Genomic DNA, 19,648 nt, shown 5'->3' with positions numbered 1-19,648 from the left:
AGCCACAAACTTGTTGGCAGACATTGCAGGTGATGCTGGAAGGCAGGGTTGGGCCATGATTTCTGTATGACAGTCGTCTATCCTTTCTTTTCTGGCATTTTTCTGCAACCAGGGCAAGGCAATTTTCCTCAAAAGTGATCATTCCTTCTCTGACAAGTCTTCACCAGTTAGCCCTGTCCTGGGCCACTGTCTACCAGTGTGTGGTATTGATGCCACATCTCTTAATCTTTGTCTTGAGGGTGTCTTTGAAGTATTTTTTTTGGCCTCCCCATTTCCTCTCTCTTTTGGTGAGTTGGGCATACAGCAGTTGTTTTGGTAGGCGTGCGTCAGGCATGCGCGTAAAGTGCACGCTCCACCTCAGCTGGTGCTGGATAATCACGGCCTCAGTACTGAAGGTGTTGGCCTTCGTGAGGACACTGACGTTAGTGTGGTGATCCTTCCACTTTATGTTGAGGATCTTCTGGAGAAAGTGCTAGTGCTAGTGCTAGTGCTCGTGCTAGTGCTGGCTTTCCAGGTGTTTTCTGTAGGTCACCCAAGTCTTGCCGAAATAGAGGAGAGTTGTGATTACTACCGCTTTATAAACCAAAAGTCTAGTGTGTGTTCTGATGTCGTGGTTGTTGAATACCCGTTGAGACAGTCTGCCAAAGACAAGGCTGGCACAGCGGATTCTGTGCTGAATCTTGACATCTCTGTCTGCCCTCTGTGAGAGATGGTGGCCAAGGTAGGCAAGGTGTTCTAAATTTTCCAGTTCTTCTCTGTCAATCTAGAACTTCCTTGCTGGGTTTGATGATTGATCAGGAGCTGGCTGGTGGAGAACTTTGTTTTGCCAATGTTCAGGGTTAGTCTTAGTCTTTTGTAAGCTTCAGAGAAGCAGGTAAGGGCTGTTTATAGATCCTACTTTTAGTGTACAACTACAGCACAATCATCTGCATACTGGAGTTCACCCATCATTGAAGTAAGTCATTGGGCACTCGTCAAGAATATGCAACCTAGTCTGAAGTTGACTATATCTACATCATGGGTCATTAGAGAAATCCCATTTGAAGAGTGACTGGCCACACAATTGCCCTGTCCTGTTCAAAACTGGTTCAGGGATGGCCACAGGTGCCTTGGCAGGTCAAAACCTGGTGGGCAGATGGTGGGGTTGGTGATGAGAGAGTGATTAATGACTGTTATCACAGACCACTCGTTACGCCAAGCAGATTCCACCGTCATGTCCTGTGGTGGCATAAGTGACCATAAGGGCCCTTGATAGCCTCCATGGATAACCAAGTGGAGAATAAATGGCTGGGCCTCTCTTCCCCTCAGCCAGAGATAGACTCCTCCAGACAAAAGACAGGGATGTACAAATAGAGATATTCAAGGGGTGTGAATATTTCCTGAATATTTGGTTCCACAATATAAATTTCACTTGACCACAAACATCAGCCTGTTCCCCCATCCCTTCTGTTAACTAAACAAGAATACCTTCAGCAAAGGAATAAACAAGAGTACTATCCTAATGAAAAAACCAGTCTATTAACAGATTAAGGAACTCAATGCACATTACAGTTTATTTCCTGAACTGGGCCAGCAGTGCCAACAAGCTCTATGAAAGAGCAGGACACCTTTGGAATGTTCAATGAACATGAAGAGTTTGGGATTTATAGTTGTACTTGTGGCATTATTCTTAATTCTTGGACTTAAAAAAGCAGGAAGCCCCCAAAGCCTCCATCATTTCAGCAAAAATTAAGGAAACATTCTTCTGTGCATTGGATTCAGGGAGTTGCTTTTGGAGGCAGTAATTTTACAAGCCATACAATAAAGTGTAGGAGTAATGAAAAAAATTAGAACTGGAACATGTTCCTGCTGTATATTTTACTGTTTTCATCACTACATATTTTAGGGCCATATTCAAGCTCTCACTTCCACTGGTCACTAAAATATTGCCCAAAACTGTACTAAGGTGTGGGAATGTCTCTATTGAAGCATTTATCCATTAACTCACACAATAATCCTTTTTACTATCACACAAAGAACATTATTATGATTAAAACATAATAATTTATTAGTAGTTACCATACCACAGTATGAGAGTTACCACCATTATTTCCTATTCTAAGAATAAAGAAATAGAATGGACCAATGGATACCATAGTGTGGTAATTATGGGTGAATGTTGGCTTTCTATTAGGGCTGTCAAGCGATTAAAAAATTAATCAAGATTAATCTCAAGATTAAAAAAATTAATTGTGTGATTAATCACACTGTTAAACAATAGAATACCATTTATTTAAATATTTTTGGATGTTTTCTACATTTTCAAATATATTGATTTCAATTACAACACAGAATACAAAGTGTACAGTGCTCACTTTATATTTATTTTTGATTACAAGTGTTTGCACTATAAAAAGACAAAATAAATAGTATTTTTCAATTCACCTAATACAAGTACTGTAGTGCAATCTCTTTATCATGAAAATTGAACTTGCAAATATAGAATTATGTACAAAAAACTGCATTCAAAAATAGAACAATGTAAAATTTTAGAGCTTGCAAGTCTGCTCAGTCCTACTTCTTGTTCAGCCAATCGCTCAGACAAACAAGTTTGGTTACATTTGCAGAAGATAATGCTGCCCGCTTCTTGTTTACAATGTCATCTGAAAGTGAGAACAGGCGTTCTCATGGCATTGTTGTAGCTGGTGTCGCAAGATATTTACGTGCCAGATGCCCTAAAGATTCATATGTCCCTTCATGCTTCAACCACCATTCCAGGGGACATGCGTCCATGCTGATGACGGGTTCTGCTTGAAAACCATCCAAAGCAGTGCGGACCAACACATGTTCATTTTCATCATCTGAGTCAGATGCCACCAGCAGAAGGTTGATTTTCTTTTTTGGTGGTTCGGGTTCTGTAGTTTCCACATCAGAGTGTTGCTCTTTTAAGACTTCTGAAAGCATGCTCCCTACCTCGTCCCTCTCAGATTTTGGAAGGCACTTCAGATTCTTAAGTCTTGGGTCAAGTGCTATAGCTATCTTTACAAATCTCACATTGGTACCTTCTTTGCATTTTTTTAAATCTGCAGTGAAAGTGTTCTTAAAATGAACAACAACATATGCTGGGTAATCATCCGAGACTGCCATAACATGAAATATATGGCAGAATGCACGTAAAACAGAGCAGGGGGATGTACAATTCTCCCCCCAAGGAGATCAGTCACAGATGTAATTAACGCATTCTTTTTTTAACAAGCATCATCAGCATGGAAGCATGTCCTCTGGAATGGTGGCTAAAGCATGAAGGGACATACAAATGTTTAGCACAGGGGTTGGCAACCTTTCAGAAGTGGTGTGCCAAGTCTTCATTTATTCACTCTAATTTAAGGTTTCGCGTGCCAGTAATACATTTTAATGTTTTTAGAAGGTCTCTTTCTATAAGTCTATAATATATAACTAAACTATTGTTGTAAGTAAAGTAAATAAGGTTTTTAAAATGTTTAAGAAGCTTCATTTAAAATTAAATTAAAATGCAGAGCCCCCCCCGGACCGGTGGCCAGGACCTGGGCAGTGTGAGTGCCACTGAAAACCAGCTCGCGTGCCGCCTTCGACACCCGTGCCATAGGTTGCCTACCCCTGGTTTAGCATATCTGGCATGTAAATACTTTGCAACACCAGCTACAAAAGTTCCATGCGAACGCCTGTTCTCACTTTCTGGTGACATTGTAAATAAGAAGAGGACAGCATTATCTCCCGTAAATGTAAACAAACTTGTTTGTCTAAGCGATTGGCTGAACAAGAAGTAGGACTGAGTGGACTTGTAGGCTCTGAAATTTTAAATGGTTTTGTTTTTGAGAGCAGTTATGTAACAAAAAAAATCTACATTTGTAAGTTGCACTTTCAGGACAAAGAGACTGCACTACAGTACTTGTATGAGGTGAATTGAAAAATACTATATCTTCTGTTTATCATTTTTACAATGCAAATATTTGTAATCAAAATATACACTTTGATTTCAATTACAACACAGAATACAAGATATATATGAAAATGTAGAAAAACATCCAAAGTATTTAATAACTTCAATTGGTATTGTGTTGTTTAACAGTGCGATTAAAACTGCGATTAATTGTGATTAATTTTTTTAATCACGATTAACTTTTTTGAGTTAATCGTGTGAGTTAACTGCGATTAATCGACAGCCCTACTTTCTAATTAAAATACTGCACAAGGCAAAGATATCATCTGTATAATCAGACACATTTTCCAAAATCACTGGGTATATCCCCTTTGATTGGTTTTACTGTAGATTAAAGTGTCTTCAACCATAGATTCAGGGAAGCCAGGTTCTTCCAGCGCTACTTACTGGGAGCAGCTCAGCATAGGTGTATTTTCTATCTGTCGGGGACTTCAGGCATTTTGTATCATCAGTAACAGCTGAGAGATGAGACATGTTGCTTCCCACTGATTTTGGCCTGGACCCACAAACAAACAAAAATGTTTGATAACTGCTTAAGAAAAGATTAGGAATGTTTAGTTTAGAGAAGAAACAAATAAGAGGGAACATGATGTAGGTGTAACAAAATAGTGAATGGTATGGAGAAGGTAAATTGAGCATTACTATTGAGTTTGTCTTCTTATAGAAGGAACAAATAGACATTCAATGAAACTGAAAGGCAACAGATTTAAAAGTAAGTTAGAGGAAATATTTTTTTACATATCACATAATTAACCTGTGGAACTCCTTCCCACAGGTTATCATGGAGGCCAAGTGCTTAGAAGTTTTAAAAAAAGATATGTATGTGCCCAGTCAGAACATTGAAAGTTACATCAAAAAGGATAATAAATGTTGCTCATCTAAATAAACCTGCTCATCTAGGCTTCTATCAGCCCCTGCATACTTCCCTGGACAAAGCCCTCATGCTCCTGGACATAAGCAAACCACTAACAGCTAGAGGTTAGGAAGAAATTTCCACCACAGGCAGATTAAATCAAAACTGTGCTCTTGTGAGCGGATTATTGTATTAAATTAGTGGGCAATGGAAAAGTTGCATTCCATGAAAACAATGAGTATCTTAAGACTTTTGTAAAACCATGTTAAATAGTTGAGAAGTATGGGATTTATAAATGATACACAAGAGATTTTTGCACCTACCTTTTTCTACTAACTTCAGGTTTACTGGTTACGCTGTAGAAATCATCCTTTGTGATGGTTCCACTTGGTGGCAGGGTAGCTGACAATAATCTTGTAGCTCTCTTAGAAGATAAATTCATCACATTTGTTTTTAATAAGGTTGTGGGTGAGCTGGTTTCATTTCTCTAAAGGAATAGAAAAATAGAACAACTCAGAAATAAATTTTCCCACCTTTGTTCTTTCTGATGCTCTCCAATTAAAGGTTTCTATTGACATCAGGGACTTTCTTTCCAATCACAATATGTAAAGTAGATTCAAGCTTTTTCCATCATCCTTTAATAACTACAAAGCATTAAAAGTTGCTAGCAGAGGGCAATATTTCACCCTCCGTCTTTACATAAAATTCCAATTAACATCTGTGGGATTTCTGCAAATGGAATGAAGGTACAGGAGAATATGGCATATCTTGTTTAACATGACCCATATGAAACAAATCACCTAAACAATCAAGATCCTTCAATTTTAATGTAACCTTTTTTGTCTTTGTAGCTCCTGATTCCAGATTTGATCCAGAAGACATGGAAACTCCAAAACATAGCAGATAGACTTTGCACAGGGAAGCGGACAACTTGTGTAGGGGGAAGCTGCACATTATTATACTATTCACCATAAGGGGAAAATGTGTGCACACCCGGGGCATGGCCAGTGGATTCATACACACAGTGCAGATGCAATCTACTAGTCCTTTCTTTTCCCAGTGGTGGCACCTGCTCATCTAAACTTCCATCAGCCCCTGCATACTTTCCTGGACAAAACCCTTTTGCTCAAACTTTGCTCACAGGACCAGGATTTGTTCCTTAATGAACTCTAAGGATACTGATGAAGATGAATGGCAGCAGATGAATGTCCTCTGGTTTACAAATCAGTTGAGATGTTCAGAGGATAACTTAGAATTATGAACGTTTTGCACAACTCTGACAAAACCTGAGACCACACAAAGCTCACCTAGTTTCAGGCTTTCCTATAAACTCAGTTATCTGAAGCCAGGTTCACAGAAAGTTTTGCTAAAATGCAAAACTCTCCCAAGCAAATCTGGGCCAGTATAGGGCTATGCAATGAAACTTCACTATGTATGAGTTTGAAATGAAAACAGGTGAAAATGTGTTCGTTTCCATTAAGACTATGAGTTCATTCAAAATCCAGTCTCAGCGAGTATCTCAAAAGATCCAAGCCCATGTCATTAAACACAACAACCAGAAAAATGTTTGCATAAATCCCTATAAAGTGAAATCCAGAAGTTTCATGAAATTTTAATTAAACAGCTGAAGCCGTTTGCAGTAGCATCAGGCCACCAAGATTAATTTAGACCATAATGAACCATCCATTGCCATTAATTACTTAATCTTTTAATACACATAGATATTAAAACTGCATTCTAAAAATTATTTCAATAAAAATATTAGAGATGGGTTTGAACTCAACCCCTGAATCAGAACATCCCTTATCCTTGGGAGTATTTGAAATCTGAACTGTTATCTGGATTCACAATTTGTAAATAGCTCCTATTTTGAGACCTGATCCTGAATGTTGCTGAGTATGTGCAAATTCCATTGAAGTGACCTCTCATCTTCAGGCCCTTTGTGATGAGCTGAGTCAAGAACCCTGATCTCGCAATGTACAAATTCTATTATATTAAAAATCCATATCTAGATCTGAGTTTTGTAGCTTGAGACCATCTCTAGAAAAAATATCACAGCTGGCTGTTCTGACTAAACAATTATGATTTGAGAGACAGTGGCCCAGATTCTGCTCTCCGTTACACTAGTAAGCATGTATCCAAAGTAACTTAATTGAAACCAATGGAATTACTCCAGATTTATACCAGGATACTAGAGGGCAGAATCTTGCCTTCTAGCTATTATGTAACTCAATGAAATTTGAAATTTTCAGCTAAAATCTGCTCTCAGGTATATCCATGTGGCCCACTGACATCAATGGAGTTGTCAGGGTGTAACTGTGAACAGAAATTGGCCTGCAGTTTGTATTGGAGCTACTGAACAAAACACAGTAGCATTCTACTGCATTTTACACATAGATTTTGGATGAGACAAGCTTAGATTAACTAGATCTGACTCTATAAACTGACTCAAGGAATGAGGACCAAATCCATGTCCCTTTTAATTCAATAGAACTTTTGCCGTTAACTTCTGAGGGTCCTTGTCATGCCTACCTGAGGATGGGAAGGTGCTATCCTTGGAATGCAAGATTTAGCTCTCAGTGGTAACAATGTCACCATTTGTGGGTAAGGATCAATATCCGTCCTTGGTCTCTCGTGAGAGGTGTGCCACTGCTTCAACTTTGCACTGGCAGTTTGTACTGCAGCTGTATGAGTGACACAAAATCTGGGACCCCTGCAGGGGGGGAAATACATACAAGTAGAATTTATTCAAAACACAAACTATTGGACTAATGTGACATTTACTACATCAATGTATGGTTCTATTAATAACCAGAGCTAAAGACCAGTCAACAGAAAAGATAAATTTACCTCTTAGACTACTCTAAATATAAAAGTGACCTATTGCCTAAATATGTTAGGGTTCTAAATAGCATACTATAATACAGCTGCTTTTGTTTATGAGACTGAAATTTACATTCAATCTAGCATGCTATGCCTAGTCTATAAAAGAGAATGGAGCCATGAGACACCCAAACTACAACTCCCAAGAGGCACTGTGGTAGCATGAAGTAATTTGGTAGCCTTAGCTCATGAGTGCAGAGATTCACTTTGGGGGTGGGGTGAAGGGAGGGGGAAATGAAAAAGAATATGGCTGATTACAGTGATGAGCTCCCAAAATCCTAAGAACCGGTTCCCTACCGGGTCCTCGGCGGCACTTCGGCGGCGGGGGTGTGTGTGTGTGTTTTCACTCGCTCCGGGTTTTCGGCGGCATTTCGGGGGCAGTTCCTTCACCCGGAGCGAATGAAGGCCCCGACGCCGAAGTGCCGCCGAAGACCCGATAGGGAACTGCCCGGTGAGTACAGTACAAGCCCCACGTGCCTGTTTCCCCCACCCACCCAACCCCAACCCTCCCGACCCCGACTGCCCCCTCAGAACCCGCAAGTTTCTCCTCCTCCCCTCCCCCACCGGGATAGCAGCAGCAGCCCGGGCTCCGGGGGCTATTTAAAGGACCGGGGCTCCCCTGCTTCTACTGCCCCTGAATAATAGTATTCAGCTCTATATAACACTTTTAATTCTCAAATCTCAAAGTGCTTTACAATAGAGGCAAATATAATTATCCACATTTAAATTTTTAGCAGCAGTGCAGTAAGCAGGCTTTCAAAGTTACAGCAAAACAGCTATTAATATTCTGTATAACAGAGGTCCAACAGTAAATTGTCAGGGTCACACTCTGCATAGATTTATATCATGTGCAACACCAACGACTTTAGATGGGCTGTACAGGATGTAGTTTAATATGGAGTTTGACCTTGAGTCTCAGATCTCTCAAACAAAAATTTGCAGGGCCAAGATCTGCTATCACTTATGCTAACACCAGCTCCATGGGGTTGTACTAGAGTAAACGAGGTCAGAATTTCCCTCATAACTTTAACAGTAGTAAAGGGAGTAAACATTACAAAAATAATGACTTCAGAGTTCATCTTCAGTTATCCCTACCAGTAAAGAAGTAAAGGTTTCACTACTTCAGGCTGAATCCATTTTAAGTGTCTTGTATTCCACTGGTCTCCAAGTAGCAGGTCCAGTTTGAATAAGACTTCTGAGTTGAGAAAATAATCCCCACTGCTCACTAGATAGAGTTTTTTCATTTTATCAAGCTGTCTTGAGTCAAAGAAAATAGATATATATATTACATCCTGCACATATATTAATAGATTCCAAAGCCAGAAGGGACCATTGTGATAATCTAGTCTGATCTCCTGTATAGGACAGGCCATAAAACTTCCCCACAATGATTCCCTGAGGACATCTGTTAGAAAAACATCGAATCTTGATTTAAAAATTGTCAGTATTGGAGAATTTACCACAATCCTTGTTAAATTTTTCCAATGGTTAATTACCATCACTGTTAAAAATTTAAACCTTATTTCCAATCTGAATTTGTCTAGCTTCAACTTCCACCCATTGGATCATGTTATACTTTTCTCTGCTAGATTGAAGAGCCCATTATCAAAAATTTGTTTCCCCATGTAGGTACTTATAAAGTACACCTACACTTACAGTAGCATGTAAGTACAGACATTGCACATCCACATAGCATAGGTACATAGGTGCTGGAACAATTTTTATAGTGGGGTGCTGGGAGCCATTGAACCAAACTGTAAACCCTGTATATGACGGAAACCACTTCAAGCCAGGAGGTGCTACCGCACCCCCATCACCCCTAGTTCCAGCACCTCTGCATGGGTATAAATAGCAGTGTAGACAGTGAGCCATAGCTTAGGCAAGCAGAGTAGAGAAGAGTGCCCTACATGTCTGAACTCCCAGAGTATATACCCTACTCGTCTCTCCACATGCCCAAGCAGAGCCTCCCATGTCTATTCTGCTATTTTTACCAGTGTAGTGTCCTGCTGCCTACTCGCTGCTGGAGCCTTTCCTCACCACCGTGAAAGGCTCCAGCACCGGCGAAAGGTTCTGGCAGCTCCCTGATGCCAGAGCCTTTCTCCAGGATGTGTAGCTACACACCACAGTGACAAGTATGGATGCAGCTTGCCTTTCACTGTGGCATGTAGCCACACTTGTAGTACCTGTGTTCTGCATGCTGCCATAATCAAGTCACCCCTTAACCTTCTCTTTGTTAAACTAAATAGATTGATCTCCTCAAGTGTAACAATAAAAGGCATGTTTTCTAATCCATTAATAATTTTCCTGGCTCTCCTCTGAATCCTTTCCAATTTATCAACATCCTTCTTGAATTATTGACACCAGAACTGGACACTATTCCAGGGGTGGTCACACCAGGGCCAAATACAGAGGTAAAATAACCTCTCTGTTCTGTGACAATCTATACTATTATACTCATCACTTTTACAAGACTGTGATAAATTTTGTACAACTATGCCTTGTGAGGTATCATTTGAAAACTCATAACCTGCTGAACATAATTGACACGGTAAAATATAATTATAGTCAATGTTGATATACATAAGTTTCTACTATATAACATTGCTGTAACATACTCCAAGTTTAGGAAAAGTAGGCCCAAACCAGTACCAACACCCCAGCCAGGTGCTAAAGAGCTATCACCTGCTTAAGCAGCCATCCTCCGGCAGGGGGAAGGTGTGAATAAGAAATGTATATTTCATCACAGGGACGGTTCAGACCTCAAGTCCACATGAGACTGTTTGTCATCTGCACCTCAGCTGGGGGTAATCCTCAAAGAGGGGAGAGTGGTATAAGAATGAGAGACAGTGGCCTCCACATCACCCCTCTCTCTTCCCATCTCTACTCCCAGCAGCTACAATGCTTGAAAGACAAAGGAAACATCTTTGAATTGGGAGAGGGGCCCTGGCTGGAAGACTTTTCAGCCAGTACAGACTGCTGTATATGGTGAGACAAAACCCATTTGCTTTTAAATTCACTTAGCTTGTTAAATTAAGTATGAGCTTGCCTTTTATTCTTTTATTTTCTTTTTATAACCAATCCTGATTTAATGCATCACCACTTGTAATCCCTTAAAATCCATCTTCCTGTAGTTAATAAATTTATCTTATTGTTTTATCTTAACCAGTGTTTTTGGATTAAAGTGTGTGGGAAACTCCATTTGGGATAACAAGGATGGTGCATTATGATTTTCCTTTGATGAAATGGCAGACTTTCTATGAGCCTGTACTGTTCAGAAGGTACTGAGCAGCACAGGCGCTGACTTTTGTTTTTGCCGGTGAGTGCTTGCTCCTCTCCACCTTTTTCCCTTCGTGTGAACGGTGGGCGGGACCTCATGGGGGAAGAGGCCAAGTGGGAGCAGGGCCCACAAAAGATTAATCTAGTCCTGCAAGTGCAGAGCACCCCCTACTTTTTTCTGTGGATGCTTGAGCCCCGGAGCACCCACAGAGTCGGCACCTATGCTGAGCAGTATAAGACACACATTTGGGGGGGGACAGGGCTGGGACTAGGAATTTGCAGATATTGCCCTGTATGTAATTCATGAGTGGCAGGTCTGAATGCTCATGTATTTAGCTGGGGGTGAATTTGCATGCTGAAGGCTGTGTGAACAGCCCAGGAGTGGATGTTCTGACACCAAAGCAGTGTAAAAGGGATGCCAAGCTAGAGAATTAATGGGGCACAACTGTTCAACAGCCCAAGGTAATGTCACATACACTTACTCAAGATTCTCCTGTTTACCCCACCAAGAAGTACATTAGCCATATTGGCCACAGCATCGTACTGGGAGCTCATGTTCAGCTGATTATCCATCACGACCCCCAAATCATTGTTTACTTGCAGCCTGCTTACCAAGCGATCCAGATTACTCTGTATTAGTGACCTGTCCCCTTCATTATTTACCACTCCCCCAATTTTTGGGTCATCTGCAAACTTTATCAGTGATGATTTTATGTTTTCTTCCAGGTCATTGATAAAAATGTTAAATAGCATAGGACCAAGAACCAATCCCTATAGGATGCCACTAGAAACACACCAGCTTGTATGATGATTTTCCATTATCAGTTAAATTTTGACTCAGTTGCCCAGTTTAAATCCATTTAATGTGTATCATACTAATTTTATATCTTTCTATTTTTTTAATCAAAATATCATGTGGTACCAAGTCCAATGCCACACAGAAGTCTATATTACATCAACATTATTACCTTTATCAACCAAACTCATAATCTCATCAAAAAAATCAAGTTAGTTTGCCAGAATCTATTTTCCATAAGCCTATGTTGATTGGCATTAATTAATAACCCTCCTTTAATTCTTTATTAATTGAGACCCAAAGCAGCCACGCCATTATCTTGCCTGGGATTGATGTCAGACTGACAGCCCTATAATTACCCAGGTCATCCCATTTACTCTTTGTAAATACTGGCACAATACTAGCTTTCTTTCAGTCTTCTGAAACTCCCCCAATGTTTCAAGACATATTGAAAGTCAACACTAACGGTCCAGTGAACATCTTAGCCAGCTCTTTTAAAACCCTTGGATGCAAGTTGTCTAGACCTGCTGATTTAAAAATCTCTAACTTTAAAAACTTCTGTTTAACATCCTCCTGAGATACTAGTGCAATAGAAAGAATGTTATCATCATTATATGATGAGACTACATCATCTGGTTTTCCCCAAATACAGAAATATTTATTGCACACTTCTGCCTTTTCCACATTATTATTATTGATAATTCCACCATTTCCATCTAGTAATGGACCAAGATCATTATCAGGATTCTTTTTGTTCCTACAAAATTTTAAAATGTCATTCTTATTGACCTTAACTCTGCAGGCCATGATTTCTCCTATTGTCACTTTGCTTATCAGTTTTCTACAATTCCTGTATTCTGATTTATATTCATTACTATCATCTTCCCCTTTATTATATATTATTTTTTAAAGTTTTCTTCATGTCCCCTCTAAACCAGATCAGTTTTTAACTGTACAGTGTCAGGACCACAGTATGGGTGGCCTGGTGTAGGGGTTCACATAAGATGCAGGCCGAGGGTCCAGTTACTAGAAATCAAACCAGTTTGGAACGTCAGGAGATCAGAATCAAGAGACAAACCAGAGGGCAGAGACCAAGAATCAGTTACTAAGAGTCAGGCCACCCGGAGATCAGGCTCAGTGAATGGAACCAGAGGGCAGAACCAGTTACCAAGAGTCAGACTAAGTCAGGATACTAAGATCTTGTGCACGACACAGTCCTTTTGGCCTTGTATGCGCACTGGTTGGGGATGCTACTGGGTCCTGTGTGGAAAAGAATTCTTGGTACAGGGTTTCGGGAGGGATATGTGAAATACGAGGTGGACCTTGAGAGACTGGGGTAGGTGTAGTTCAATGGTGACCAGGTTAAGTTGGCGATGGATTCAGTCAAGGCCAAGGAACTGAAAGTCCAATTTACATAAGAGTCTATTTGTGCAGAGGTGCTTCCTTGAGATCCACACTATTTGTCCCACTGAATAAGTGGGGCCTGATTGATGATGTTTGTCTGCATGTCGCTTCTAGTCAGCTTTCACTTTTCCAGGTGACCCCTTACTTCTTCCTGCACCAAGTCCAATGTGATTGGGTTAGGAGAAGTCATAGGTAACTGTAGGTGGACTCAGAAGTGGTACTCATAGATGGCAAAAAAGGGACTTTTTACTGTGGAAGCGTGTTATTGTATGCAAACTCCACATAAGGTAATAGTGAGGACCAGTAATCTTGATGGCGGTTAATATAACATCATAGCTATTGCTCTAAAATCTGATTGACTCTTTCTGTCTGGTCAGTGGATTGAGGGTGGTGGGGGAAGAAAGGTGTGGCTGGATCTCCAGAAGACATAGGCTTCACACCAGAATTGGGCTGTAAATTGTTATCCTCAGTCAGAGGTGATGTGATCCAGTAGGCCACATGTAGTCACCAGCAAGGAAAGGGGCTGTACTGCAGCTGATTAGGTGCAGTGCTAGTGACTCTTCCTAGGAAACAGGGTAATACGGCCTAGTGGCCGGCGTCAATAAAGTTGCCCTTCTACACAGGGCTGCATGGCCCAATGGCTCGAGTCACTAAAGTGGCCCTTCCGCTCAGGGCAGCGTGGCCTAATGGCCAGTGTCAATAAAATGGCCCTTCTGCTCAGGGCAATGCAGCCTAATGGCCAGAGTCAATAACGCGGCCCTTCCACTCAGGGCAGTGCGGCCTAATGGTCGGCGTCAATAATGCAGCCCTTCTGTTCAGGGCAGCGTGGCCTGATGGCTGGAGCCCATAAAGCAACTCTTCTAGCCAGGGCAGTGTGGCCTAATGGTCAGAGTCAGTAAAGTCGCACCCCTCCATGGGGTTGTGTGGCCTATTGGCCCACTGGGGATGTGGGTCACCACTCGGGGATGTGTGGCATCCTGGGTAGGGGGACTTGGGCCCTCCCTGCTGCTCTGAGCCCCAGCCCAGGGCCCTGGTTACTCACCACCGAGTCAGCAGGGATCCTCCCGAAACACGCTGACTGGGTTCCTGGTTCACCCAGCAGACGCGAAGGGGCATGGCTTCCTCAGCCTGCAATGCACAATTAACCCCTGAAGAGCTAGGGCGAGGTAGGTGCACCCTGTCACACCATGACTAATCCATAGTTTGCCTGTCTCTTCAGTAGAAGGTAGCCCAATACAGGGCATTTTGGTGAAGAGGTCTATACCATAGAGATCATTATGAACCTGTTAGACTCCGGTAGCTCCACCACAAAATCCAATGTAATAGTGGCCCAGGGTCCAGATGGAGAGTCTAGAGGTTGGAGTGGACTGCAGGGTTTGTGGAACGGCATCTTGGCTTGAGTACACACATTGCAGGATACTATGAAGGCCTGTAGTATGGGGTGCATTTGGGGCCACCAGAAAAGATGGGTCAACAGTTGCTGAGTTTTAAAGTGACCCAGGTGTCCCGTCTGGGGGAAGTCATGGCATAGCTGTAAGGCTTCCACTCTCATCTGACCTGGGGGAACGTAAATGCATTTATTCATAAACATAACCCCCTCTGGAATGTCATGTGATTCCCTGTCAATGGCAGCTAGCTTGTGAGGTGGAATTTTTGAGGCAGAATGAATCAGTGTGACAAGATCCTGGCAAAAAGTTGTGGGGCTTGAGGATGTGGGCCAGTTCCTGGCTAGGTCCATGTGGTTCAGAATCAAAGCTCTGGGACAAGGCATCGGACTTGCCATTTCTTGTTCTGGGGCAATACGTGATGGTGAAGATGAACCATGAAAAGAAAAGAGCCCACTTGAGTAAACCGGAGCTGTCATCGGTTTAATGCCTTTGCCCTGCACAGATATTCCAGATTTTTGTGGTCAGTGTATAGTCGGAGTGGATGGTGAGCCTCTTCCAAATAATGTTGCCCCTCTTCAAAGACCACCTTAATGGCTAGGAGCTCCTTATCCAGGATCTAATAGTTCTGTTCAGTGGGGGTAAGCTTCCACAAATAATAGGTACTTTGGTACACAATAGCAGGGTTTAAATTCATAGATAAATTCATGGAGGATAAGTCCATCAATGGCTATTAGCCAGGATGGGCAGGGATGGTGTCCCTAACCTCTGTTTGCCAGAAGCTGGGAATGAGAGACAGGGAATGGATCACTTGATGATTACCTGTTCTGTTCATTCCCTCTGGGGCACATGGCATTGGCCACTGTCGGAAGACAAGATACTGGGCTAGATGGACCTTTGTCTGACACTGCATGGCTGTTCTTATGTTCTTATGGGTGTAGTATTTGTTCGGCCCATTGGGGAAGTGGGGCACCACTCAGGGGTGTGTGGCGCCCAGGGTAGGGGGACTCGGGCCCTCCCTGCTCCTTCAATCCCCAGCCCAGGGCCCTGGCAGTGGCAGGGTTACTCACCACCAAGACAGCAGGGATCCTCCCAAAACATGCTGACTAGTTCCCCGGTTCACCCACCGAAGCAAAGTCTAAGTCCCCTGGGATGTTTCCTATCCTGGGGATGGTCCTTCCAATGCAATGGTCCATGGTTCCTATGGATCTCTGGGGTCCTCAGGTGGTGTAGCTCCTGATGACACAGCCTCCTCTGTGGGTTCATCAAGCAGCCTGGAATCTGTCTGGGGCTCTGTGTGCCTTGGCTTTGGGGTCAGGACCTGTAGCAGCTCCCAGGAGAGAGCCTGCAGGTTGCATCCTTTCCCTTCAGCAGCCTGCCCAGACTGAACTGGGCTGCTTCCTTTTATATCTTGCCTCCAGGCTGAGCATGCCCAGCAGAGGCGAAGGGGTGTGGCTTCCTCAGCCTGCAATGCACAATTAACCCTTGCTGGGCCATGGTGGGGTAGGTACACCCCGTCACAGTGTCTTTGGGAGAGTACGGCCCTGATTGCCATACTAGAGGCATCGGCTTCTACTAGAAAGCTCATGTTGTATCCAGGTGGGCCAGTATGGGTGCAGTGGTAAAGGCAAGTTTCAGCTGATCGAATGCATGCTGGGTTTCAGGGGAACCACTGGAACTGGGCATTCTTTCAGAGCAGAGCAATGAGGGGCCCAATTTATTCTGAGAAATGTGAGATGAACAGCTGACAAAAATTCACAAACCCTAAGCACTGCAAGTCACAGGTCATGTGGGGGTGATCCAGTCATGAACAGCCTGGACCTTGTGTGGGTCCATATTGATTCCTGTGGAGGATCAGGATATTCTGTGGTATCCCAGAAATTCTGTGGAAATCTGGTCAAACGCATACTTCTGAAGCTTAGTCTAGAGTCTGTACTACTGTAAATGCTCCAGGACCACACAAATGTGACAAGTGTGCTGCTCAGGGCTGTCTGAGAAGACCAGGATATTGCCTAGATAAACCACTACATATTGGTCCAGCACATTCCTGATAAAGTGCTGGAAGGTAGCCAGGGTATTAGGCTGAACCGCATCACCAGATATTCAAACTGATCATAGCACATTTGGAAGGCAGTCTTCCATTTATCACCTTCCTTAACACGTATGAGGTTATAGGCTCCCCGGAGGCCCAACTTAGTAAATATAGGGGCAGCCCACATGCGATCCAGTAACTCAAGAATCAGGAGCAGAGGGTACTGGTTCCTTGTCATTATTTGATTCACGATGTGACAGTCAACACAGAATTGGAGACTGCTGTCTTCTTTTCTGTCTAAGAGGACTGGGGCACCAGCTGGTGATGTTGATTTGTCAATAAACCCTTGGGCCAGACTCTTCTGAAGGTATTCCCGGAGTGTGGCCAATTCAGGTTTGGGCGTGGTGTAAATCCGCCTGAATGGCAATTTTGCCCCCACCTGTAATTCTATGGGGGCAGTTGTAGGCCTGATGTGGGGGAAAGTTTTTCACATTCCTCTTTTCAAACATATTTTTCATAATTCTAGTATTTATGGGGAAGTTCCGATGTAGCTCAAGGGGGTGCCCCTGCCTGGGCCATCACCTTTGCCTCCACTCCCCCGGCAGGTCCAAATGCTGGGACTGAATTTACCTGCCGCTGACAGTGCTGTTAACAAAATGCAGAAGGGAAGCTGATTTCTTGTTTTTGCCAGTGAATTAGGGGATTATGATGGGTCAGACAGGGAATTCCAAGGATCAGGGGGAAGTGTGGAGAATTAATTGCATTGTGTTATGGTACCCCTTAATGCCTGTTTTCAGAAGGACTGTTTCCTCAGTCAGAGGGACTGAAGAAAGAGGCAACCCATCAGTAGTTTCTATGAGGTTTGCAACTAACTTGTATTGCAAAGCGATTTGCAGAAACCAGGCAGTTGTGGCATCTATGAAGTTGTCAGCAGCCCCTGAATTGACAAGAGCCCATTGGACTGGAATCCATTGGTCCACCTTGGGAATGTGCAGCTGAACAGGTACCTGAAAGCGAGGGACATCCTGACATGGTGCACGATGTGTCCCAGTCAGGACTGAGGTGTGGGGGAACTTCTTTCCTTTAGTGCCCAGGCCCACCCCCTTAGCAGGCCTGGGCCACTTCGTTTCCCAGACCCTTCAGTGCTTGCGTGAGACAGTTAAAAATAGAGTGGCCCGATTCTCCACAATAGAAGCATACGTGGTGCCAACAGCGACATATTCTGTCCTCGTGGGTGAGCCACCGATGGGCAATATCCACCTGCATCTGTTTGGTGCAAAGTGCAGACATCAAGGGAACAACACGCAGAGAGGGATGTTGCAGGGAGCCCCTTTTTTCTTCCCTTCTTTCACACAGCTGGTTATCTATCTGAATGGTGAGATCCATGAAGGCATTTAAACTCATGGGCATCTCTACACGGGCAATCTCATCGTTTATTTCTTTCCACAGACCCCACCAAAACTGATACAGTTGCACTGCCTCATTCTATTCAGTATCTGCCGTGGAAGTGCACTGTGTAGGTAGCCGCTGTATCCTTCCCCTGCCAGAATTTCCTCAGAGCAGTCTTGGCTGTTCAAGCTTGGTGCAGATCATCCAATATTACTGACATGGACTGGAGGAAAGCATTTCTATTCAAAAGAACCAGGCTATCATTCTCCAGCAGTGGGGAGGCCCAGTCTAGTGCTTCTCTCATTAGAAGGCTAATAGGCAGGCTCACATTGGACAAATCAGAGTTGTAGGTCTGGGGACATGTCAAAAACAAGTGGCGACATTGGTTAATGAAGCTCCAGAACTGCTGGCAGGACCCATCAAAACATTCTGGAAGGGGAATCTTAGGACCCTGTTAAGGGCAGGGATCTTCAAGGAGTGCAGAGGTGTGGCATTTTCTGCACACAACTGGTCTACTTGTACCTGGAGTAGCTGGTTCACCGTGTCAGCTCTGTGACCTGATCCTGCAGGGCTTGATTAGCCACCTGAAGGTGCATGGCTCACTCAGGTGAGTCCAGTGCTTCCAGAGGCAGGGACTAGGCTGCTGGATCCATTCCTCTCACACTGGGCCCACTCCTGTGGGTTATAGTGGTCTGTAAAAGCAGTCAGGGCTGCAGCATGGGCATTCTGGCCTAGGGGTTAGAGCTGAGTGCGGGCCAAGGGCCAGGAGCCAGTTACCAGGAATCAGGCCAGGTTGGAATGCCAGGAGATCAGAATTGTGAGAGAAACCAGAAAGCGGGGATTAAGAGTCAGTTACCAAGAGTCAGGCTGAGTCAGGATACCAGGAGGTCAGGATCAGACGATGAAACCGGAAGGCAGGAACCAGGAGGCAGTTACTAAGAGTCAGGCTAAATCAGAATTTCAGGAGGTCATTATCAGAGGGCTGGAGCAGCTAAACACCAGACCAGCAGCCCACAGACAACTTCCTGTTTCCTTCTCTGTCTTAAATAGGCCTATAAAAGCAACCAAGCAGTCAGCCAGTGGCATAGGAGCTGTGGCACAAGTGCAGCAAACAGAGCTGTAAACAGGGGAGTTTGGGATGGGGGTGCAGTGTTCTGGTTTTGTTTTGGTGTTGTTGGTTTTTTGTTTTTCCCCTTGACAGGAATTTAGGTGGGAAAGGTACAGCGGCAGCAGTGGTAATGACCAAAGCCATGGAAGAATCATAGAATCATAGAATATCAGGGTTGGAAGAGAACTCAGGAGGTCATCTAGTCCAACCCCCTGCTCAAAGCAGGACCTAATCCCCAACTAAATCATCCCAGCCAGGACTTTGTCAAGCCTGACCTTAAAAACCTCAAAGGAAGGAGATTCCACCACCTCCCTAGGTAACCCATTCCAGTGCTTCACCACCCGCCTAGTGAAAAAGTTTTTCCTAATATCCAACCTAAACCTCTCCCACTGCAACTTGAGACCATTACTGCTTGTCCTGTCATCTGTTACCACTGAGAACAGTCTAGATCCATCCTCTTTGGAACCCCCTTTCAGGTAGTTGAAAGCAGCTATCAAATCCCCCCTCATTCTTCTCTTCTGCATACTAAATAATTCCAGTTCCCTCAGCCTCTCCTCATAAGTC

General features: G+C 43.4%; 1 protein-coding gene across 1 annotated transcript in view; it reads right to left on the bottom strand.

Moving 5' to 3' along the window:
• RGS22 (regulator of G protein signaling 22) overlaps positions 1-19,648 on the bottom strand; it is a 112,181-nt gene that overhangs the window by 53,085 nt on the left and 39,448 nt on the right. Inside the window, exons 10-13 of the mRNA XM_065398291.1 lie at positions 8,790-8,951; positions 7,344-7,524; positions 5,135-5,298; positions 4,346-4,454 (exon numbers count right to left, since the gene is read on the bottom strand). Of these exons, the coding sequence (XP_065254363.1) occupies positions 4,346-4,454; positions 5,135-5,298; positions 7,344-7,524; positions 8,790-8,951 (616 nt within the window). The remainder of the gene's footprint in view (positions 1-4,345; positions 4,455-5,134; positions 5,299-7,343; positions 7,525-8,789; positions 8,952-19,648) is intronic.

Source organism: Emys orbicularis, chromosome 2, assembly GCF_028017835.1.
Source record: "Emys orbicularis isolate rEmyOrb1 chromosome 2, rEmyOrb1.hap1, whole genome shotgun sequence".
Lineage (NCBI taxonomy): Eukaryota > Metazoa > Chordata > Testudines > Emydidae > Emys > Emys orbicularis.
The sequence above is the reverse complement of the archived record's forward strand: the minus strand, read 5'-3'. Positions and strand labels throughout refer to the sequence as shown.